General features: G+C 44.9%; 1 protein-coding gene across 1 annotated transcript; it reads left to right on the top strand.

Annotated features, from left to right (window-relative positions):
• Positions 1-3: 3 nt before the first annotated feature.
• LOC139666367 (septin-7-like) lies at positions 4-22,253 on the top strand (the record flags this gene model as incomplete). The annotated part of the gene is made up of 6 exons (XM_071545555.1): positions 4-73; positions 12,018-12,124; positions 18,776-18,876; positions 19,077-19,211; positions 21,849-21,966; positions 22,161-22,253. Coding segments are annotated over 6 exons (624 nt in total), but the record flags the coding sequence as incomplete, so codon positions are not given.
• Between the last annotated feature and the right edge of the window lie 2,367 nt (positions 22,254-24,620).

The raw sequence follows: 24,620 nt of genomic DNA, 5'->3' as shown, positions 1-24,620 counted from the left end.
TTCGCGAACCTCCCCAACCAGGTCTACAGGAAGTCCGTCAAGAGGGGCTTCGAGTTCACCCTCATGGTTGTCGGTGAGTTTTGGAAACGTCTGAGTGTGTTTGCTCGTGTGTGTTGTTTTTTTTGCGTGAGTGTTAGTGTGTGTGTGTGTGTGTGTGCCAAGCCTCTCTGTATGTGCACCTGCCCGTGTGCCTGTGTCCACTTGTCGGAGTGTGTTGTCATATTTGTCATATCTGTCATATCAGCGGAGGTTGAAAGAAGGCAAAGCATGTGTGGCATCCAGCGCTTTCTACTGCTCAGTATGCCAAGTTTACAATAAAAAAAAAATATATATTTCTGTGGAGCGGTAATGCAATGAAAGTCTATCGATGAGAAAGACATATGTGCGTATTAAACCCCCTGTGTTGTGAAAGCTGGTTTTTCTGGCATAGTTTCCCAGGGGAACTTCCTCTCCAGTCCCGGGACGCACAATGACACATCTGTGGGTTTTTTGGGGGTTTTTTTTTTGGGGGGGGGGGGGGGGGGGATGATTCGATTTGTTAAAGCGAGCGGCATCTGCGAGCCGCGACATGTCAGTGCCCCGGTGTGAACGAACGCGGTTGTGAACGTGGCTAACGGGATTACAGTAGGAGGGAAGTGGACGGAGGAGTGGAGGAGGGGACGGGTTTGGCTGCCTGTGTACACACACACACACACACAGTAGTGGCAGCAGCAGAGATGACAGCATTGACATATTGAGCTCTGTGTGAGAGGTGCAGTGAACGTGCTTTGCAGTACAGTACAGATAAATAGCTATGGATTGTAGTTCTACAATCATAGCTGTATTTTCCATTTAAAACCCGGGGTCTGTGTGTGCCTGCCAAGTGTGCCAGCTACACTGTCCTGTTGTTGGCAACATGTGCATACAGTGTGTGCATGCATGTGTATATACCATACGCGTGTGTCCATATATCTGTGCACACACACCAACATATATATATATATATTTTTGCTTGGTGTTAAACCCTCAGTTGAAACAAAGACATATTCTTGCTCTGCTAGATCAGCGATTCTCAACCTTTTTCATATCAAGCACCCCTAATTTAGTCCATATTAGAGCCACGGACCCCCATTTGATGAGATCTAAAAAAAAATATTTTTATTGTCGCATATGATTTTGTCCAGAATCCCATGACTGTCTGTATTGTAGGTAAAGAGATAACAGAGAAACTATGATCAAAACAGTCATTCTTCTACATTCTCTAATTGTGTTAACTTCTTGTAAATGAAATAATGGTGAAGTTTAACAATTCATCAATTTGCTGGGGCCCCCTTGGAACCCCCTCAAGGACCCCTGGTGGTCCCCGGACCCCCACGTTGAGAACCACTGCGCTAGATGGTATGGACCATGCTGTCTCTAGGTTATCCATGTGTTATTTGTTTTACCATACATGACAGGTTTCTTTGTCCACTCTTAGATTAATCCAGAACAGGGTTATTAGTTCAACATGCATCCTATCTGCTTTACTACTAAGGCCTTAAAAGGTCATCCACTTGGCTCTCTGAAACCTGCAGATGTCTCGATTCATCCAGTGGAATGAGAAAGACATGGAACGCGGACACCCGGGGCCAGCCACTGCTATCTCTGCCTGGGAATTTTTTTTTTTCGGTTTCCTGTTTAGTAAACACAGACACAGCGGAGGAGCGGGGGAGAGGGGAAAAGAAGACGGAGAGAAGGCTTGAGAGAGAGAGAGAGAGTCGGAAAAGATCCACAGTCCGACTGGATCCCGTTTCAGCCCTCCTCACACACACGGGTGGGGTGGGGGGGGCTCCCCTCTTGTGTCTTTCTTCCCCCGGCTTTCTTGGCTCCCACCCCCCCACCCGCATACCCCAGCTGAGCCAAATTTCACACATAGCGAAAATGTGGAGGACAGCGCTTCTCCACAGACTCGACACAGCGGACGTTTTTAAAAAAAAAAAAAGAGGAACGATGAGAGGGAGAGGGAGGGCTGGCAGTCGGGGGGGGGGGGTTTGTCAGGCTTTTATCAACACCCACTTAGTTTGACCCACTTTATTACGAGTGCCTGTCTGAAGCCCCTTTGATAAAAAAAAAAAAAAGTTATGCTTTCGGAAGTTCATAGCAACGCTCTCAGACAGCCTGCCTGCCAAGATATAGATTGTGTGAGTCTGTGTGTGTGTGTGTGTGTGTGTGTGTGTGTGTTAGAAAGAGAGAGATTGTGCTGTCCAGTATAAAAAAATCAGACAGAAGATCATCGGACCTGTTAGTGCTCCTGTTAAAACTGCTTGCTGACCTCACATTATGCTTTCTGGCGACTTTTTCAAGAAATTCAAAACGGTCGCCGATATTCGCGTGACCGTACACAACGAAAGAGAAAAGCGGTAGAGAAAGAATTAGAATAAGAGCTAGTGAGAGAGAGATAGAGAGGATTGTTATTTTTTTTTGGGGGGGGATTTTCAGACTCGGAGAGGCAGCCAGCTGGACCCATAAACTGGACTGTGAACGTGAAGACTGGCTTTCGGCAGTGCTGTGCTTGGCACGGTGGCGAAGTGTGAAAAAGATAGGCTTTGGCTCTATAGCACGGTGTTATTTCATTTTGTAGCTTTGGAACGGGCACGTAAGAATGTGGTTGAATTTGATCACTTACTTAAAGGATATATCATAACGTGTCACATCAGTTTGATCTTTTCGCGGAAAACTAGCTCTCTTTGTCAAGGGGAGAGAATCGTTTCTAGCGGATCGAACCGTGTGACTGTCAGATATTGTCCCGCATCTGTCCTGCAAGAGCAAGTAAAGTACAACTGCATTGGGATTAGGGCCGGGCGATATGGACCAAAAATCATATCTCGGTATTTTTAGGCTGAATGGCGATACACGATATATATCTCGGTATTTTTCTACGAAGTGGGCTAAATGTTCAGTTGTAAGTAGGGCTGGGCGATATGGACAAAATCAAATATCACAATATTCTTGAGCAAATACCTCGATATCGATATTGCGACAATGTTGTAGGGATGACTATTGGTGCTTTCCCAAAATATTTACACAATGAGATTTTTGATAAATAATCATCAGTAATGTGGATATAATGACTAAGTGGGTAAAGGCAAATAACAGAACAGCTAGAACAGTCTGGTAAGTTCAGAAAATGACATCACTTTACTGTAATGCAGCCTTTAAAACCAGGAAAATACAACACTTATGCCATATTACGATATCCAAAATCTAAGACGATATCTAGTCTCATATCACGATATGGATATAATATCGATATATCGCCCAGCCCTAATTGGGATACTGCAGCATCACTCCTGTCCCACATACTACAGAGCAGTAGCGCGGCAGTAACTCACTGTTGAGCGCAAATGGGGTCAGTAAATGTAAAAAAAAAAAAAAAAAGTGGGACTTGTCTCTTGTCTGATGACTTTGTGTGTGTGTGTGTTGTGTTAAGGGAGGTCACACACTGGCTGAAATATGAGCTCTTGTGTGTCTCTCTGCTAGATGTGTCAGATTGACAGTTTGTTAATGGCAGCCAGCTGGGCTTGTGTTTAGACAGCGGCAGGGTCTGCGGGTGTTGGCCTCACTGAAACTCCGATATTAGTTTGATAGTTTGTAAACGTCCGATACTTTGCCCAAATGTCCTGAGCGGCGCATTTGTGTAGTTTGGAACAGTTAGAAGAAGAAGAAGAAGGATTGGAAAGTGTCAAACAGCTGAAAACAGGCAGCAGCATCAATCAGTCCAGCATGTCTTGAACTGGATCCCAGTCCTAAGCTAAACTGGTTGACAACACTGGAGTGGAACATGGAAGCGTTTTGTGTGGAAAGTGTGGAAACAAAAGTAGCTTAGCAGAGCATCTCATTGACTCATCGTTCTGTGACGTTGCTTGGCTTTTTTTTGTTTTGCTATAATATCATAATATAATATTCGCGATTGTTCCGATACCATTTTTTCCTTCCCGACTCCGACACCTGAACTTGCGCATCGGCCGATACCGAGTACCGATCCGATACCGGCGCGTTAAAAAATATATATATATATTATTATTCTTTTTTAACAGCTGTATACTGCTAACCCTGTATGGATGTGATATGTGATATATCAGGTTAAACCCTTTGTAAAACATGAACAAATACATACAGAGAATGAATGCCATAGAACTTTGTTATCTAGTTTGACAGTCAGTCATAACTGAAAAAGAACATAAATAAATAAATCTAGGAATAAATAACAATTCCTTTAATTAGTATTTAGTAAAATAAAAGACATTTAAAATTTTAAATAGTACAGTAACAGTAACATCGGAGGCATTTCCCATACTGGTATCGGTATCGGAACAGCTCTATATAATATTGGTATGGAAGTCAAAATTCCGGTCTCATAACAACTGTGTATATGTGTATAGGTGCCAGCCGTCTCCGGTCCATGCCCGGTCGGAGCTCTCGCTGGGAAGCAGCTCCGGCTGTTCCGCTGTCGAGTCGGGTCACTCCCCGAGAAGGAACGCAGCCACCAGAATCTGCTCCTTTTTTCTCTCTCTCTCTTCTCTGTCCAGTTCTGTCTCTTTCTTTCTCTAAATCCGAGGGGGGGGGTGAAAGCTGCTTCCTGCCCCCCCCCCCCCCCTTTTTTTTTTTGTCCAGCTGGCACATCGAATAGAAAAAACTCCTGGAAAGATTTTGCGCGACCCGGCGAGAAGGGGGGAAGCGACGGCCCCGACTCCCGCCGCTCCTCATGTGTCTCCCGGGGGCCAAAAGCATCTCAGACCAGAGGCTTATTTTTATTTTTTAATTTTTTATTTTTTTTCTCACTGTTCTGTGAGCTGCAGCTTGACACACTGCATTAGGGTTTAACCAGTTTTTTGAAGACCGACAGTGATACCTACTATATTTCTATCGAAGATGCCAATGGGAGCTATTTTGTGCTGATTCATTCCAAAAAAAAAAGTACAAGAATTCAGTGTTTACCCCCGCCCTACCAGATCTGACTAAAGTCTTCAAACCCGGGCAAGAAACAAGTCGATTTTTGGAATGGAAAAGCCCATGGACCCGACGGATAGACTGGAAGAACATAAATCTCTCCAGTGTAGCGACGAGGCCCCCCCCCCCCCCGCGAATGAACCGGGATGAGCCTGAATCCCGTTGACAGTCCAGTAGTAGCCGATTTACTACGAGTCAGTATTTGTTTCGTCTGTCTGCCTCGCTGATCCTGTGTGTGTGTGTGTGTGTGGGGTGGTGGGGGGGGGTTCTCCTGCCTGTCCGTCTGTCCATCTTGTTGTGTACTTGTGCGAGCTCGGTGTTTGTTTATGTGTGTAGTAGCATTGTGTGTGTGTGTGTGTGTGTGTCTTGATAAGACGGTCTGACAGGCTTAGGATTGACCGCCTTGCCTACTGACCTTGCAGAAGGGAGGGAGGGAAGGAAGGCTTTGGTCCGGTTAATCTGCTGGCTTAACCAGATGCACACACACACACACTCTCTCTCTCTCCCTCTCTCTCTCTCCCTCTCTCTCCGTTTCAGCGTGCCTGCCCATCTGTCTGAAAGCTATCCCACTACGTTTTCCTTCCGCCCACCACATCACTCTCTTCTCTTCTCCCACTCCATCATGAATGCGGAGGCCCGGGACGGTGGATTTCAGCGTTGCCCGGCTACTTTCGCTGTTTTACCGTCTGTAAACGAGAAATAAACAAACCAAACCGGCGGTTGTTTACCTGTCAAAGAGGCCGGCAGAGGCGGTCGGACACGCCAGCCGCACCCAGAATGCACCAGCGGTCTGGCGGATCTTTGGCTGGTTGTACTTCCCTGTTTTGGGATTTCACTTCTTTTAAACACAGCACTCTTTCCTTCCATTTACTGCCTGCTTGTTTTGCCCTTGCCATCTGACAGTGAAGAAATGACAAGGACTGCGGTGGGTCAGTGTCTCCAGGAATTTGTGATGTCCCAGCTTTTTCACCTACTCATACACTTTTACAGGAGAAAAGCCCATAGAAAAGTGATACCGCAGATTATGCAAATCTAAAAATGTTATCTCACTGGTGTTGAACTCTGCAAAATCCTAAAGTGGTCTAGTCAATAGCCTTTGGAGAGAAGTAATTATCTTTGAATATGAGTTCAAAGCTGGCTTTCCCATGAACTGCTTAGTAGTCAGAGCATAATGACTCATTTATGAGCCCATGGACACAAACAGTGTCGGACTTTTTGTTGAAATCAATGTTATGGTCAACACATTTCTTTCTGGGAAGTCAGAGCTACAGAGATTGTTGTGGGCAAGGTGATGCTCTTCCTTGAACATAGAAATTCTTTCACTTTTTCCCTCACCATCACCATCAAATAGTTGATCCAAACACATGAAATGACAGAAGCAACACAGAAGTTACCAAACTTTTGCCATGTCCCCAAATTAGGGCTGAACGATTTTGAAAAAATATCTACTTGCGATTATTTTGACTGATATTGCAATTGCGATATGATTCGCGATATTAGAGGGAATGATCATTTTTACATCATTATTCTCATTTTCATTGAAAAACATATTAAAATGATTATTGTGTGATTTTTTTGCGGGGATCTGTACCGAACAAAGATGTTTTCTTAAGTCTATAGAATATGATGTGTAGGCCAGGACATCTCTGCAGCACCACAATATTTCATTTAAAATGCTATTTTGACACATTTCACCTTTAACAAATATTGCGCCTCCTGCGATTTGAAAATTGCAGTAGGCCATATTGCGATTTCAATAAAATTTCGATTAATTGTTCAGCCTTACCCCAAATGGACATGCGTCAGCCCAGGGATCGCTATTTGGCGGATCTAGAAACAAGCCCTCGATCTTAGCTATATAAGGCTATATGGGCTGGCTTTTCTCGCAGGCTCCACTTTGTTATTCTATTGCCAAACCGTAGGTGATAATCAAATCCAAAATGCCAAGTTGGTACTTGTGTCCTGGTGGAGAGTCACTTCCCGAGTCATCTTGGAGAAAACAAACCTCAAGTGAGCAAAGAAGAGCATCATGTATTGTGAGATGGGACTGTGTGCTTGACACTGTGTGCACGATCAATTCAGACACACACCGGTTATTTTTTTCCATCTGTTTCGACCGGCTCTGTGCTATAGCCTGTTGTCCTGTTTGGACGAAATTCATCATTCTCACTGTGAATTTTGGGGGCTTCCTATTCGTTGTCAGCCAAGTTGTTGTACAGTAGGTGTTAAGACGGCTAAGTCGCAGTGCAGGACAGGCAGAGTCATCATCACTGGACAGCTACCTGTAAACAAACCTATTTCACAATCACTCCTCATCACCTCTGGGCACAACACGGAGCACGGGCAGCTGTGTGTGTGTGTGTGTGTGTGTGTGCGTGTGGGCGTGCACACGTGCATGTTCATGCTTGCTCAGTCAAACCACCGCAGGCAAGAGTCTCTCTCTCCCTCTCTCTCTCTCTCTCTCCCTATTTTGAGATGCACATGTCTGCTATGACCCAGCACGTGCCGATTCTGTCAGTTTAACTTTCAGACTCCGGCGGATCACATTGGAAACGCTCACTCTCTAATTTTAAAACCCGAAGGAAACTGGGCTGTGTCCCTCCAAGGCTCCTGTAGTCAGCCCATCTGGACCATGACTGTTAGACGACTGACTCAGTCCAGGCTGACGTCTGACATCTCCCATAGAGTGTGTGTGTGTGTGTGTGTGTGTGAGAGAGAGAGAGAGAGTTGCAGATCCTTATCATTGCCAAAGCGATGACCTTTGACCCCCGTTGCAGCCGGGCCCAGCTATCTTTAACAATGGAGCTTATCTCTCCAACAGTCTGGCCTTCAGCAAACACAACTCGACTCACATCACTGTCTCTCTTTCAGTCTCTCTCTCTCTCTCTCTCACTTCTCTCACTTCACTCTCTCCCTCTCTCTCTCCCCCCCATTATGTCTGCATGTTACCCAGATGTCTCATTTCACACTTTCTGTGCTCGGGCCTCACACACGCATGTGTATTAGAGGAGTGTGTGTGTGTGTGTGTGTGTGTGTGTGTCGAGGACTAGTTAGTAGGCCCATCAGGATGTGAGGGGGCCAGCTGCTGCCCCAGGGCTGAGAGAGAGATGGAGAGAGAGAATGAGAGAGAGAGAGAGAGAGAGGGAGGAATGTCAGGAATCCCATGGGAAACCCACTCTGACCATTTGTTTGTTTGTTTTTCTGTCTGTCTCTCTTTCAATCCAGCTTGATATATCTCTTTCAATATATCATATATACATACAGAATATCATTATCATATATGCATTCAATACACATACTCTTCATCATCAGATACACTGTATATAATTAATTTCCCTCCCTAATTATAAACATTGATAGATTCTCTGTTGTCTACCTGACTCATTTTCATCGTGGGGGGGCAGAAAATGAGAGAATTAGGGAGACAGAATGGAATAAGGTTGGAGGGTGACCGACACTGAGAGACAGAGAGAGAGAGAGAGAGAGATGGAGTGATGGCTCACAGAGAGATGGGAAGAGGAGCAGCAGGTAGGGTCAGCCATCCACATCCATCAGTGACGTCTAGGTCATTAGTCTATTCGCGGAGAGCTGGCACCGCGTTTCCACTCGTCATGTGGAACCGATATTTAATTAAAGCTGAGCCGAGGGGAGGCTAATTGGGACGGACCTGCCCTCGGGGGGGTGGGGGGGTGGGGGGGTTAGACCGCTGCAGAGACAGAAAGATACATCCGCTAACACTGTGGGCCTGTCAGCTGTAGAGACTAGCCTGTCATTTTCAGGTACAAATCCTCAACTTCAGCTGCTTCTCTGTGCATTATTGATGAGTTTCAGGTAGGGTTAGACTGATATTGGTGTTTGAAAGCCGATATTTTTCTATCAAACTGCCGATAGCTGATATTTTATACCTTACATTTGACCCATCTAGGGTTTAACTGATGCCGTTTTTCAAGACCAATACTGCTAATAGCTCATCTTTTGCGCCAATGTTCAATATTTTTTTTAAAATCTGACCATTTTCATGCCAAAAACATACCAGTATTCAGTGACAGGCTGACAGTATTTATCCCTGAAAACTCACAGTTTCAGTGTTTGATGTGAAGCCTGTTTCGTTTAGTCAGGGCAGCCAGCGTGATGTTTGCTCAAGATCCACTGAGATGTTTGGTCAGGGTCCAGTATGATATTTGTTCAGAACCCTGGTGGAACAGAGATCTCAGGATCAGACCTGCACTGCGAAAGAAATGTCTATTTTAACACTCGTTTACTCTCATATTCAGTTTTTTTTTGTTGTTTTTTTTCACCACTTTGTTTATTAGTTTTCACAATTAAAAAAGAAGCATTATGTATACAAAAGTACAGGAAAAACATTTTTTTTTTTTTTTCAAGGAAACAAACAGACAAATAAGATAAAATAAAATAAGACAACGACAAAAACAACACAAACTCAACAATAATAGACAAGGCGTGTGTGTGTGAGCGTGCGCACAGTTTAGAATAAACAAATTCTACAGCCTCATATTCAGTTTTCAAATCGAAACCAAAAACTACCATGAGAACAAAAAAAAAAAAAAAAATCACACCAACAAACATTGCGTTTCAGAGTATTTTGTTGTTTTTATTTCATGTCACATTTGACATCATCGTAAAATCTCTCATGCCCCTAACGTGACTCTATCCACCGTATATCGTTTCATATCCCTTTGAATTGACACAGGAATCAACCGTGTCTAGTGTTCGTTCGGCTATTGTTGCCCAAGAGCGGTGGACCTCCAATATGGCTGCCATAGGGAGGGTGTGTTGTATCACATGAAAAACCCTCTATGGGACCGATTTACTCTTATTCCAATGAACCAATCAGTCCGCCTCGTTTCCTGCTGTTTGTTTTTGCCCGGCCGGCATCGGCAGTCACACCGACCTATCGACTGACCCAGCCAGAGCGAAAGCCCAACAGAAAAGGAGCGGGGGTGCAGCTTAACATGAGGGACGAGTCACACACACACACACACACACACTTCTCCAAACACACACACACCCCTCCCCTCCCCTCCCCTCCACGTTTAGATAACCCTTGCCGGGCTGGGAGCGATTTGCCCGGCAGTCAGTAGGAGGGTTTCATACTTCTGCGTTACCTCGTCATGAATCGGGCCTTTGTGTGTGTGTGTGTGTGTGTGTGTGTGTGTGCGTGTGTGACCTCTGACCCCAAACAGTCCCATCAAACGGGGTCGAGTCAGCTCGTCAAAGTGTCGGCCCATAACTCACGCAGAGGCGGACTATCAGCCGCAGCTGAGCGAACACACAGCCGGGGCAGACCGAAGGGGTTAAGGAGGGGGTTAAGACCGGGAATCCACCGGGATCTCGCAGCAGGTCCGCATGGGACCGACGGTACCCGTACGGACCTCCTGTCGTCTTTCGTCTTTTCCCCGCAGATCTACAGAATAAATATGTAGCCGGTCTGCTGATTTTTTTTTTTTTTTTATATATCCCGGAGCTTAAATTCATCCGGACAGGAGATCCGAAAAATGAAAATTGTGTCATCATCTCCTCCACCCTCATGCCAGTTGAAACACAGGTGAAGTTTGTCCATATAACACACAGGGAGGCTGCAGCACAACTCCATAGCAGCCTTCTCCAAAACAACTGAAGTCAGTGGGGACCAGTTCTTCAGAGTTCCAAAAAGACCTACAGTATATTTACACCATCATTTAGTGCACATCTTAAATCTTAATCAGGTCCCCATTGACTTCAGTTGTTTTGGAGAAGGCTGCTACCAAGTTGTGCTGCAGCCTCCCTGTGTGTTATATGGACTAACAAATTTCACCCGTGTTTCATTTGGCATGAGGGCGAGTAGACGATGACAGAATTTTCATTTTTGGGTGAACTATTCCTTTTTAAGGGTCGCAGAATATTTTCCAGCTCCGCGTGGAATCACCTGTTGAAAGAGGTTTGGGAGATCCTGCTGTATCACAGCCTGACAACTGGGCCTGCTGGGGTCAGATCAGTCTGGATTTCTTTAACCACTCAAATTTGAAATAAACCTATAGTCCCTAATGTTTACCAAAAAGTCTGTTATGTCCTTTGGAATGAGCAGGTATTTTTAGAATCTCGAGTTCAGAAAATACACCCTACCCACTTTTGCTACTGTATATACCCAAGCTCGGTTCATGTTTGGTTAGAAAAAATTTTTTCGGGTGGTGCCGGCCTCAAGATTTCAAAGGATGGAAAGGAGCGCGGATCCCACAGTGAGAGTCAGTCAGAGGTCCTGCTAGGACAAGCAGCCCTCCTTCCATCCCTCCCTCCTTCTTTCCCTCCCTCCAACCAAACACTCCTCCAGCGCCTTTTCATGAGACACGAGCCAGATGCTCACCCATTAATCACGGCACCGTGTGTGTGTGTGTGTGTGTGTGTGTGTGTGCAATGTGTACATTTAGCGTGGTTGTGTTCTTTGTCAAGTCAATGTTGTGCGGCTGCCGTGCGCCAATAGATTCAAACGTCAGTATGGGAACGGGGGAATGGAAAGTTGGCAGTGTAAGGAGAGAGAGAGAGAGAGCGATACGGAGATTTATATTTGAGGGAGGCTTTCAGCGAGAGGGACGGAGGGAGGAGAGGATGAATGGCGAGGAAGAGAGGGAGAGGGTGAGCCGGGGAGGTGGAGAGGAAATGTTTTATTCCCCTCTGTCTGAAAGCTTTTCTTGCTGCTGACCTTTTCCCTCGCAGACAGTGAATCTACTTTATTTCCTCCGCTTCGGCCCTGTCCCTCTAGGCCCTCTGTGTATGTTTATATGCGTGCGTGTGTGTGTGTGTGTGTGTGTGTATGAATGAGTGCGCATGAGTTTTCCGAGCATTTTCGCGTGGGTGTGTGTGTGTTTGTGTGCCCGCACGTGGTTCAGTGTCTGCACACACGCGAAAAAAAACATGTGGTCAACAGGCCAGGTCTTCCCATTCGCTGCTCTTTTCATTCCCATGCCACAAAATGAATGAGACTATTAATTCCATCACTTTATCCGTTTGATGTCTGATGTCTGATGTGTGTGAACTCGTGTGTCTGTCCTCAGGTGAGTCCGGCCTGGGCAAATCCACGCTCATCAACTCCCTGTTCCTGACCGACTTGTATTCCAAGGATTACCCCGGGCCGTCCCAGCGCATCAAGAAGACAGTGCAGGTGAGGCTATACGCAGTGGAGGAAGAAGTACTCTGATCCTTAGCTTAAGTAAAAGTACCAATACAGCAATGTAAAAATACTCCATTACAAGTAAAAGTCCTGCATGAAAAGTCCTACTTAAGTAAAAGTACATAAGTATTAGCAGCAAAATGTAGTTAAAGTGTTAAAGTAAAAGTAGTGGTTTGGTCCCTCTGACTGATATTTTATTATATATGACATCATTCGATTATTAATACTGAAGCATCAGTGTGTAAGCAGCATGTTACTGTTGTAGCTGCTGGAGGTGGAGCTAGTTTGAACGACTTTATATACAGTTAGCTAGTTTAGTCCGGTGGTTCCCAACCTAGGGGTCGGGCCCCTCCGAAGGGTCGCCGGATAAATCTGAGGGGTCGTGAGATGATTAATGGGAGAGGAAAGAAGAAAAAACAAAGTTCTGATACACACATCTGTTTTCAGTTTTTGGGCTTTTTCTCTAATCTTTGATTTTTGCTGAAATACTGGATCATTTGAACATTTATTGAAATGAAACCATGTGAGGTTTAGAGGGAAAAATCACTATTTGGTGGAGCTGTTAACAACTCATAGACATCTGAAATGTGACCCGACTACACACTGCTTTTTGTAAGACGTCAAAAGCCAAAAAGGTTGGAAACCACTGGTTTCATCTTTAACAATGTGTTGTATTTTAAAAGCTTGTTATATTATCCATTGTGTCAAATCTCCATCTGAAAAGTAACTAAAGCTGTCAAATAAATGTAGTGGAGTAGAAAGTACAATATTTCCCTCTGAAATGTAGTGGAGTAGAAGTATAAAGTAGCATCAAATGGAAATACTCAAGTAAAGTACAAGTATCTCAAAATTGTACTTAAGTACAGTACTTGAGTAAATGTACTTAGTTACTTTCCACCACTGGCTATACGCAACTTTTAGGCCCATTTGGCATTAGGGCCAAAAACAAGGACTGTCCACATACCACCTCTGCCTGAACTTTGACCCGCTCACCCCTCCACAAACCTGACCCAGGACCTTTTGGTTATCTATACCCGCCACAGGCAAAGACTAAGCTATCTCTGACCGCTCCATGTCATGTAATATATCAAACGTCCCCTCTGCTTTCAGAAGCCCTACTTTTTTTCTGCAGCAGTATTTTAGATAAAAGCACATGAAAACCTGTCCTGTCCCCATTAGGCTACATTTCAGGAGTTTAAGGAGACTGTCCTCATTTCCCCTTAAAAACCTCTCGCTCTCCTCCATCCCTCTCTCCTCTCCTCCCTGCTGTCTCTCTCCTCTTTCGTTTCATCCCCCCCCCCTCCCCCCCTCATCGTCATTCCCATGCCACATGTTTTGGCTGTGCAGATCTCAGTACACAAACAGTCAGGCCCTAAGCAAACAAACCCACTAAAGCCGCTGAGTCACTTAGGTTAGACAGATATATCGATTTGACATTTTTGGCCTCTTATTAAAAGTCAGATAGCGGCCAGTCGGTGTGGTCTACCTCTGATATAACCAGTCTGTTAAAAATAATTTTTAATTAGTGAGAGTTTCAATGCAGAGTTGTAGACCCTGCAAGAAAAAAAACGAAACCTCGGATTCACTCATGGCTCCCACGGGCCTTGAAAATCCATGAAAGTTTGTGGATTTGAGAAAAATAAAATGACACCTAAAAGCATTTTTGAAAACGAATGGATGGCTTTGAAAGTGTTTTTGAGTCAAACAAGACCCGGAAAGTCATTGGAAAGTCCTTGAATTTTCCAAGTGAGTGTGGGAACCCTGCACACTGAATTAGATTTGTTGGTTTCGGTATTGGCCTTTAAAAACCCGTACTGGTGGAACTAGCCCTAGTTGTCATACAGTCACAGAGGGTAAAAAGGCTAGAGCGCATAGCCGAGAGGAAAAGAGGGAGGGAGGAAGAGATCTTGGAGAGGGGAAAGAGGGATGGAGGAACTAAGAGGGAGAGAGAGAGAGAGAGAAAGAGAGCAAGGCCACAGGGCCCTTGGATGGTTTTGTCCTTTTATGGTCATGACAAACAGAGGAGGAGGGCGGCAGCGGCGTCTGGAGGAGCAGTGGGAGGAGGAGGAGGCAGGGAGGAAGGAGAACCAGTTTCTGGGGTGAGGGAGAAGGATTGAGGAGGAGTAGATGATGGAGGAAGAGGAGGGAGAGAGGGGGGAGGAGGAGGAAAAGGACAGGAGAGGCAGTCGGAGGATGGAGGAAAAACGACGGGAGGGGGAAGAGAAGCAGCGGAGGCAGGGGGAGAGAGGGATGGAAAGGAGTATCGCTGAGGATGAGGAGTACGGAGTGATGCGGAAAGAAGAGTGAGGATGAGGAAGATCGGGGTGTGAGAGAGAGAGAGAGAGAGAGAGAGAGAAAGAGGGAGTCGGACGAGGAGTCCCCTGCATCCCCCTTAGGCCCTGAAGGGGTCAGTAGCAGGGCAAGAATGTTCCCATGAAACATAACACCCACCACACACACACACACACACACACACACACACACTGCTAAAACTCAATTAATAAAACACAAGCCTAATAATGAAAAATCTGCCCACACACACACACACACTCAAACCCATTCTCCCACTCCCACTCCATACTGTACCGCCAGTTGTCTTTGCACTTTACACACAAAACAAGCATGACAACACCCACACACACTTGGCACACACACACACACACACACACACACACACACACATACCTCCCTCCCCCTGACGTGTGTGTCTGGTGGCCAGCTAGTACATTTGCCTTTTCAGCTGGCCAAAAGTGCTGATGTGTGTGTGTGTGTGTGTGTGTGTGTGTGTGTGTGTGGGTGTGTGTGGGCAGCTGACATGAAGCGGCCCAGAGAGATGCTTTGACCAGGACCACAATTCATTTTTCTGCATCATCACATCGAGGACATATTGAATTTCTTTTTTGAAACTTTCATATTTATTGAGTCTTACGACTTTTTTTACAACCAGAAAGATAGAAAAAGGAAACAGAAGCAAACAAAATAAACAGAAAACAAAAACAAAACAGACATGGTTGCAAGTGTCCATTATGGAAGAAGGGCGTATAAATCCACTATCTTGAAATGTATATATCAGTTTGTCCATAAGCAGTTTCCACTGTGTCATAAATCATCCATTTCTTCCATTTACTAACAAAAACATTTTCTCTCACTCTAAGCTGATAGGTCATTTTTTTCCATAGTATAAATCTCTCTTATAATTTCTAACCATTGTTCTATAGTAGGGGGTTCAGTCTTATACCAATTTCTTGTTATTGCCTTCTTGCTTGTGATCAATAATATCTTGGTTAAATATCTATCATTGTCAATGGCGCAATCATTTATATTTCCAAGGTCCATTCCTTAGGCATTGCATATCCCAGAATGTCTTTAATGTACATTTTCCCAAAATGAGTGTAATTTATGACATTCCCAAAAAAATGTGTGTGTGGTTTGCCTCTCTTATTCCCACATATCCACCAACATGATTGTTGTGAACCAGTTTGTTCACTCTTTATTTTAGGTGTAATGAAGTAGCGGGTTAGGTGGACATATTGAATTTCGATATATACATCCTCCCAATCCCCTAATTAGAATATGTACAACGTTAGCCCGAGCCTGTGTATAACATGGCACTTTGCACTCGCGGTAATTATATCACCAGAACCTTGAATATGCAGCGCGTCTTGCTTTTTAGGAAACCTCGTTTTTAGCTTGACCGCCATGTATTTTTGAGGTTATCCGGCAGAGTTCTCCCAACCCGTAGAGAGCCCGTGTAATCCCTCAGCCGAAGTTGAAACGTGAACGTCTTCTAGCCACAGCTCATAATGCCCATGCAGAAACTCCCCAACGGGATCCGATGCAGGACCGGTCACTCACTCACTACGCTCCAAACCAGACATATACGGTTTTACTTCTCCCCTATGATTCCACACTCTTTTGGACACCCTGTATTCTTTTGTGCCGTTCCCTTTCCATGTATTTAAGGCAGTGATTCTCAGCCTTCATTCATATCGAGGACCCCTGATTTAGTACAGAATAGGGCCACGGACCCCCCCATTTGATGAGATTTGAGAATATTTTTATTTCTAGATATGATTTTATCCAGAATTATTCCATGACTATGTATTGTAGGTAGAGAGATAACAGAGAAACTATCATCAAAACAGTCTTTCTTCTACATTCTCTAATTGTGTTAACTTCTTGTAAATGATATAATGGTGAAGTTTAACAGTTCATCAGTTTCCTGGGGACCCCCTGGAACCCCCTCAAGGACCCCTGGTGGTCCCCGGACCCCACGTTGAGAACCACTGATTTAAGGCGCTGTCGTCCCTGTAGCGAGCGTGTTCTCAAATGATGGATCGGGGACCCTCATCGGGTCACATTTATGTATTTTTTGGGGTCTCCATATCGTGTTTGGACTCTGTGATCAAGCAGCTGTTCACCTATATATATGTGTGTGTGTGTGTGTGTGTGCCTGTGCGCCACGATCGCTGCGGTCTGAGGCCGAGGGGGAAGAGACGGGGGTCAGAGTATTTATATTCCAGAACAATCTCTCGCGTTTTTTGTCGCACACTCACATTCCCCCCGGCTTAGATTTCCTTTAAATGATGGTGTGGAGACCGACGGCATTTTTGAGGTTTTTCTGCCCCAATCTGTTTTTCTTTGCTGAAAACGGTTCGAATAGCAGATTTGGGTTTTTTTTTTTTGCACCGGGACGGGTCGCGCGCGTGCACCCACACACACACCCCCCCCACACACACACACACACATGGATAGACACTTAAGCTAAGATATGCTGAACGACTCGCACTTGCGTGATACGTATCCTTCGCTGCAAAGTAAAACAGATTATCTTGAAGGCTTGTGGAAGCTGAAGAATGTGTTTTTCTTCAGAGAGAGAGAGAGAGAGAGAGGGCTGTAGTTTTGAGTGAAAGCGGGGGGGGGGGGGGGGGGGGATGGGATCCCAAAATAACTAGCCGGCCTTGTGAAAGTATGCAGCGGAGCAAGGGAACGGCAGAAGTGCTAGCTGCAGGAAACGATGGGATCTGTGGGACTCGGGACTCGGGCCGAAACGTGAAATTTATGGGAGCGGATTGTGGGAACGCGGGGTGCCGCGCGGGCCCTGGTATGTCTGCTGTGTGTGTGTGTGTGTGTGTGTGTGTGTGTGTGTGTGTGTGTGTGTGTGTGTGTTTGGCTCCAGCCGCACGGAGGCAAATTCCAGTCTGCTTTCACGACAAAAGTGTTGAATCTTGGAAGTATTAACAGTGCTGTGTGTGTGTGTGTGTGTGTGTGCCTCATTAAATATACAGTGAGAGCACGGGCATGTTTGCATACACAAGACGATACAGGAAGGTGAAACAGGTATACTCTGTAGTGGCAAAATATCACACCATACTTAACAATTAACATTCAGTGTTTTGAAGTAGGTGCACTAATGGCACAAAATTATTTTCTTGCATTGCTTTGTCTTATTATGATATTCTTTGTTTTTCTTTCATTTGTCAAAGCTGCACTCGTCTCCCTTAATTGTCCCTATTTGCACAAATTATTATCATTATTATTATGGTCAGTGGTTGAGCAATTCAAAACTGAAATACAAACTGTCTCCTAAACAGCAGCTAGCAAGAGAAAGCTTGACACCACACACAAAGAAGAATACATTTAGTTTGTAGGGATGAACAATTAATCAAAATTTTATCGAAATCGCAATATGGCCTACTGCAATTTTCAAATCGCAGGAGGCGCAGTATTTGTTAAAGGTGACATGTGTCAAAATAGCATTTTAAAGTAAATATTGTGGTGCTGCAGAGATGTCCTGGCCTACACATCACATTCTACAGACTTAAGAAAACATCTTTGTTTGGTACAGATCCCCGCAAAAATCACACCATAATCATTTTAATACGTTTTTCAATGAAAATGAGAATAATGATGTAAAAATTAGCATTCCCTCTAATATCGCAAATCATACCACAATTGCAATATCAGTCAAAATAAACGCAACTAGATATTTTTTTAAAAATCGTTCAGCCCTACCAACATGCAAAATTGCCTAGAGCAGCTTTAATGCCACCAACAGAAGTGTTTGGTGTCATGATAACTTCTGTCATATTGGTGTATTGTGCAATATTGCTGTACACACTAGAGACGCACCAAGATGTGTCATACTGTGTACCAGGCTGAAAGAGGAAATGAGAATTTTCCCCTACACCAAAAGCCATGATGGCATGTCAGGAACGAAAGGAAATCGACTTGCTTTTCTGCCTTTTTCACACAGTGTGAGGCTTGGAGGAAAAAAGTGGCATGGATATGATCTTGTTTGTTTTTTTCTCCAGTGTCACATGGCGTAACGCATCCTCTGCTCTCCGCAGAGCGTCTCCCAGCAGGCTGTGTGGGTGCGCTCGCAGAGAGCGTGTCGATGTGTCACCAGTGTCCTGAGTGGGAAGTGGGTAGTGTCATGTGTTTGTGTTGACACACATGTCATGGTACCAATGTTACTCTGAAGTCTACTCGCAAGGCCCAGAAGTACTGATAACGTTTTAGATGTAGGGGTTTGGGATTGAATTAGGTTTAGGTTACAGGTTAGGGAATGAATGGCAGGTAATGTATGGGATGTTGTATAGTGTACTAACGTGTGTGTGTGTGTGTGTGTGTGTGTTATAGGTGGAGCAGTCTAAAGTGCTCATTAAGGAAGGGGGGGTCCAGCTGACACTCACCATTGTCGACACACCCGGGTTCGGAGATGCAGTGGACAACAGCAACTGGTGAGGAACTACAGTGTGTGTGTGTGTGTGTGTGAGTGTGTGTTGGCATAATTCGGGGGGTTTCCATAGATTTACATGCTTCCTTAAATGCTGCCAAGAGACCAACTGTTTAACATTTTCTTTTTCCTCTTTTCCTCCCTCCTCTCTTCCTCCTTCCTCTCCCCTTGACCCCCCCCCTCCCCCCCTCCCCATATTCCCAGCTGGCAGCCGGTGATCAACTACATAGACAGCAAGTGCGAGGACTTCCTGAACGCCGAATCGAGGGTGAACCGCAGACTGATGCCAGACAACAGAGTCCACTGCTGCCTCTACTTCATCGCGCCCTCTGGACACGGGTAAGTACCGCACGAGATGAAATCATTTTTATTAATCATTTTATCATTTTTGTAAGAAATAATAGACTAACAAAGTGTTTTTGAGCGGTTGTCGTTGTTTATTTAGCGGAGAGTTTTCCCTACCTGTAGCCGCCTGGCCGCGGAATCTCACGTTTCACTCTCGAAACGGTTAGCCAATCGGAACAGAGGGGTCGTTAATATTAATGAGCCTTAAAGACACGGCGACAGAAACGGCCTGTTCTCGGTAAGGCTCAGAGAGATGCTGGAAAATGAACGTGGAGAAATGGATTGAGAGTGTTTTTGGTGCACGACACCACACACACAGCTTTGAATGGACCTCAAGACAGAAAATGGAGAATATGGGACCTTTGAAAGTGAGAGTGTGTCAGACTGAATATCTTCTAATGTGAGAAGAGGTGAGGTGAAATGATGTAAAATGAGATTAGGTAAAATGATGTGAGATGAAATGAAATAAGGTAAGGTGAGATGAGGTAAAATGTGATCAGGTGAGATGAGATGGGGCATAATGAGATGAATTGAGATAAGATGAGATGTGTGTGTGTGTGTGTGTCTGTGCCATAGACGAGGAGGCTGCCAGCGAGCGTTTGTGACCCACAAAAGGTTATATAACGCCCACCGTTCTGCTCATGCCCAGTAGTGGCGCTGCTCTCTCATCGCTGCGGCCGCCCAATCACAATCCAGGCTGCGCGGAGGCAGTCATCTCTCTCTCTCTCTCTCTCTCTCTCTCTCTCTCAGACAAACACACACACACTCTTGTCTTCCCTCATCTCCCAGTCTCTCAGATAGCAGCCGCAGCTCCGTTTCCTCAAAAGAACCGAAACCCGTCAACATAAGAAAAGCGGAAAAATCACATAAATCCTCTCTGGTTCGCTGTAGGAAGATGTCTACAGTGTTAAAAGAATTACTAATGCAGGCGATTTTTAACACATAAACCCATCCCACTGGAAATGAAATGGCTTGAAAGGATAAATCCCCCCCCCCCCCCCCCTCCTCAATCACCTCCTTGAGATGTTTGGTTCGAAATAGTAAATCTAGAAAGAAGCCCTCTCTCTTTGATTCTGAAGGACTGACACCAAAACCTGACGTTTGCCATTGATGCTTTAGATCGCTGAAAAATATTCCGCTGTCAAACTCCATTGTAGCTGCTGGAAATACCTCAAAGTAACGTTATGTTGTCTGTGTTTGGCCGGTTATCTACGGGAATAAAAAAAAATAAAAAAATCACACAGTTAAATGGACCCAGAAATGCAAGGAACATCACCAATAGCAGTTTTTAACGTAAAATCTTGCTTAGTGCCGCTTTAATAAACTAGGAAGGAAGAGCATTTTTTTTTTTTTCAGGTCATGGCAGCACTCTGCCCGGAAAGTCACGGGGGGAAAAGTCATGGTCAGTTCAGCACCTCCTCCTATATCTCCTCCTGCCCAGACCAGACACACCGACTCCTGCATTATCTAGGGGGGCACATTCATTCACTATGGGATGCTATACACACCATCCTGAGCTGTCACACACACACACACACTCACACACACAAAAGCATGTGAGCAAACTCTGCACTGACCCCATTCTTACTGAGTTGTTAGTACATGTAGGATGAGACTGTCTCTCTCTCTGTGTCTCTCTCTACCTCGTACGCCCCTTCTGACCGGTGAACAGCTGTTCGGTTGCTCTCTTTGTGTTCCTGCATTCCTGGGATAGGTAGCCCTCCTACCCACCCTACCCACCCTACACACACACACACACACACACACAAACATGTAGGTGTGTAGTTTGCATGTACATAAATCTCAACATTCAAACACACACACACACACTCCATACACACAGCCCACACCTCCGGGTCCTTCCCTCGCCATCCCGCCGACCCGCCGTCTCTGGCCCGGCGCGGCCCCAAGAAGAAGTCCCCTTTTGTCCCTCCGGACGGAGACGGAGCACCCATGGGAGCGTCACAAAGACGATCCCTCATCAACCCACCATGACACGATGATCGGTCATCACCAGAGGAGAAGAAGAATACATTAGACGAGAAGTCAGTCACGCTCGGGCCGGCTTCTTTGCTCTCCATTGTCTCTTCGCTTCCGGGCTGCATGTAGGGTCCTCGCTCGGCCCTCTCCTGGCGACCCGGTGAATTACACCCAGTTTCAGCAGTAAGACAGTGAGGGAGGATGATGGAGATTCTTCCCCGATCGCAACTAGTCAGTATGTTTTGTTATTTTTATGTCGGATGTCTGACAAATAGAGAAATCGTTCCGGTGTGGTGTGGTGTGGTGAGGATTGTACTCAACAGCTTCAGGGGGGTGTTCATGCTGTAAAAACATGCATGAAATTGTATTCTCTTTATAGACTTTAGTTCTGGTTACGGTGGTTCGCCCTGCCTTAAGGAGCCGTGGAACCACCTGAAAGAATCCCATTGGACTCGACTTCTCGTCCATTTCGCGCTCGCTAGGCGGAAACCCGCCGCGCGTGAAATGAAATCACGTCGGTAGGGGGAAAGCGCGGAAATCTTCATCGGCGTTTGACGGCCGGTGGCAGAGGTTTCCCTGGTCGCTCAGCTCTGTGGGAAATGAATGGAGTTCTCAGTGGTTCTCATAGTTCAGTTTCTGTCTACCTTTCAGCCTGAAGCCGCTGGACATCGAGTTCATGAAGAGGCTCCACGACAAAGTCAACGTCATCCCGCTCATCGCCAAGGCAGACACGCTGACCCCCGAGGAGTGCCAGCTGTTTAAAAAACAGGTGGGTGTGTGCGTACCCATCAGTGTCCAAACATAGTGGCAGAGATGGTACGGTATGTATGCCTGCATTTAAGTGTCCAAGCATTGGAAAACCCTTACTAGTGCTACTGGAATTCTATACAAGCTAGTTTTGTGTACAGGCTTATATTGTGTGTGTGTTCTACCCTAATTTAATTTGTTCCCTCCATTCCTCAGATTATGAAGGAGATTCAGGAACACAAGATTAAGATTTACGAGTTCCCAGATACAGAGGACGACGAGGACAGCAAGCTCATCCGCAAGATCAAGGTAGCGGACTAGTTATCGACAACATAAAAGAATCAAACACTTGACATGATTTTAGAGCTGCAACGATAAATCGATTAATCGATTAGTTGTCAACTATTAAATTAATCGCCAACTATTTTGATAATCGATTAATCGGTTTGAGTAATTTTTTAAGAAAAATAAGTCAAAATTCTCTGATTCCAGCTTCTTAAATGTGAATATTTTCTGGTTTCTTTACTCCTCTATGACAGTAAACTTAATATCTTTGGGTTGTGGACAAAACAGACATTTGAGGAGACATTTATCTTGGACTTTGGGAAACACTGATCGACATTTTTCACCATTTTCTACATTTGTAGACCAAACAACTAATTGATTAATCGAGAAAATAATCGACAGATTAATCGACAATGAAAATAATCGTTAGTTGCAGCCCTACTGCAATAGTTCCACTCATTCAATCGAACAGAGAATTTTACAGTGCAAGACTAATAGATAACTAAATTGGATTTGCATTTGAAATTTGAGGAAAAACAAGAAAGCTTGGGTACAAGCTGTATACATAACATCCTTGGCTCAGTAAAGGACTACAATTTCCATCGTACTTTACACCACAGTGTAAAGCACTATGGCTGGCTCTCTGTGACAAAATGATGCAGTGTTTTATGCGGGATTGTAATTATTGCTCTGATTCTCCTCTACTTATACTCACTACTTGAAGAGGAGTGAAGGGAGTTGATGAGACTTATGGGTATTTTAGTAGATGTCATGGAATCTTATGTGTCTGATGATAAAAAAAAAGCCTATTTTTCAACACAGAGGTTGTCACAATGATTGATGACAGCAATCATATAATGGAGCTAACATGGGGCTGACATGGGGGAAATCGCTGTTGCACCACAATGCCATGTGACTAGCCAGCTTTATATTTGAATAAGGACTCACAGTGTCATTGAGGCAAAGCACCTTACACAGTTCAGCAGTACTGCAGATCAAATAGTGATTCTCTGCATCCTGTGTGCCATGCCTCCTAACGGCCACTAGGGGCAGAGTGAGTGAGTGAATGAATGAATATGTGAGCGATCCTTCAGGCCCTGTAAAGTTCAATTTCAAGATTATTATAAAGCACCATGGCTTACAATATGAAAGGAGATTAATTGTACAGACAGTAGGATGTAAGGATTAAAATAGAAAAAAAACCCATAATTGTAAAGGCTTCAGAAATCAGTGTCTCAGTCATTTTCAGGCACATTAAACCTAAGAATGAGTACACTGTTTTTCCGCTTCAGCATGATGATGTGAAGTGCTGCTCTGACATATGGACGTAAGGTCTTATTACAGCTGTCCTTTTGATTAGTCACAATATTAACAGATTTTTTTTTTCACTGTGCAAACCTGGTCACTGTCCAGTCCTATCATCCTGTCCAGCAATTGTGACTCAAACCTAGCTCTTAGTGCGAGCTCTCAGTAGGACGCACATAAACACCATAAGCTGTAATACAGGATCCAATACACACAGGGGCACACACACGCACATACACACACACACACACAAACCAACCCGCACACACCACCTCATCCAAGTACTCCGTTTGACACCAAATCAGGTCTCACTCCATTGGTTCCCTTCAGTTAGCCAGCCATGGCCCGAAACAGATGGATTTCACAGACGCACCGTCAACAGTGGGCCGACACTGACACAGCGCTGTTATCACAGCCAGTCCTCACGCAATACAACCCTCATTTGTCCCATTCCGTGTCAAGAGTCAGGCATAGCATGTCGTTGCATTGCAATGCATAATGGAAAGCTATGCTGCCTTTGTGCTTGATGCCATATCCTCATATCACTGTCTTATGCTGTGTATGGGCTATTGTTGGGATAAACACTTTGGTGTACAATGCTGAATTATGCATGGAGCATTTCCTACAGTAGTTCAACCTGTGAAATACCTGTAAGGCAGTGTTTCTGTCTAACTTCTCTAACTATGAGTTGGCACCCCAAACTGGGTCACAGGCCTATTGCTGTTGAGGACCCACAAAACTAGAGAGTATCAATATGTTCAAATGAGCTTGGGTCCCAGGGCAAGAGACTTGAATTGACTGAATTTCTCATTTTGGTCCCGGGGCTGAAGAAGTGCAAGAACCCCTGCTATAAGAAGTCTAACAACAGATTTACGAACGACTGCAGTGAAGGTTATTTTACCAGTGAGCTCAATTTACTCAAACTGTGCTTAGTGCGATGGGGTCACTATTTCATTATTCAAGTCATTAGTGCGAAATGTCTGCCTGTAAAAATGCTGCCAGTGGGAGTTGTAAAAGTCATCATTCTTCTTTTAGCTTTAATGAAATTCCATTTAAATCCACCAGGCATGAGCTCCAGATAGTGCA

This window comes from Centroberyx affinis, unplaced genomic scaffold, assembly GCF_046629955.1.
Source record: "Centroberyx affinis isolate AG114_WGS23_722 - 3 ecotype Tasmania unplaced genomic scaffold, CSIRO-AGI_Caff_v1 ptg004958l_1, whole genome shotgun sequence".
Classification (NCBI taxonomy): Eukaryota; Metazoa; Chordata; class Actinopteri; order Beryciformes; family Berycidae; genus Centroberyx; species Centroberyx affinis.
The sequence above is the reverse complement of the archived record's forward strand: the minus strand, read 5'-3'. Positions and strand labels throughout refer to the sequence as shown.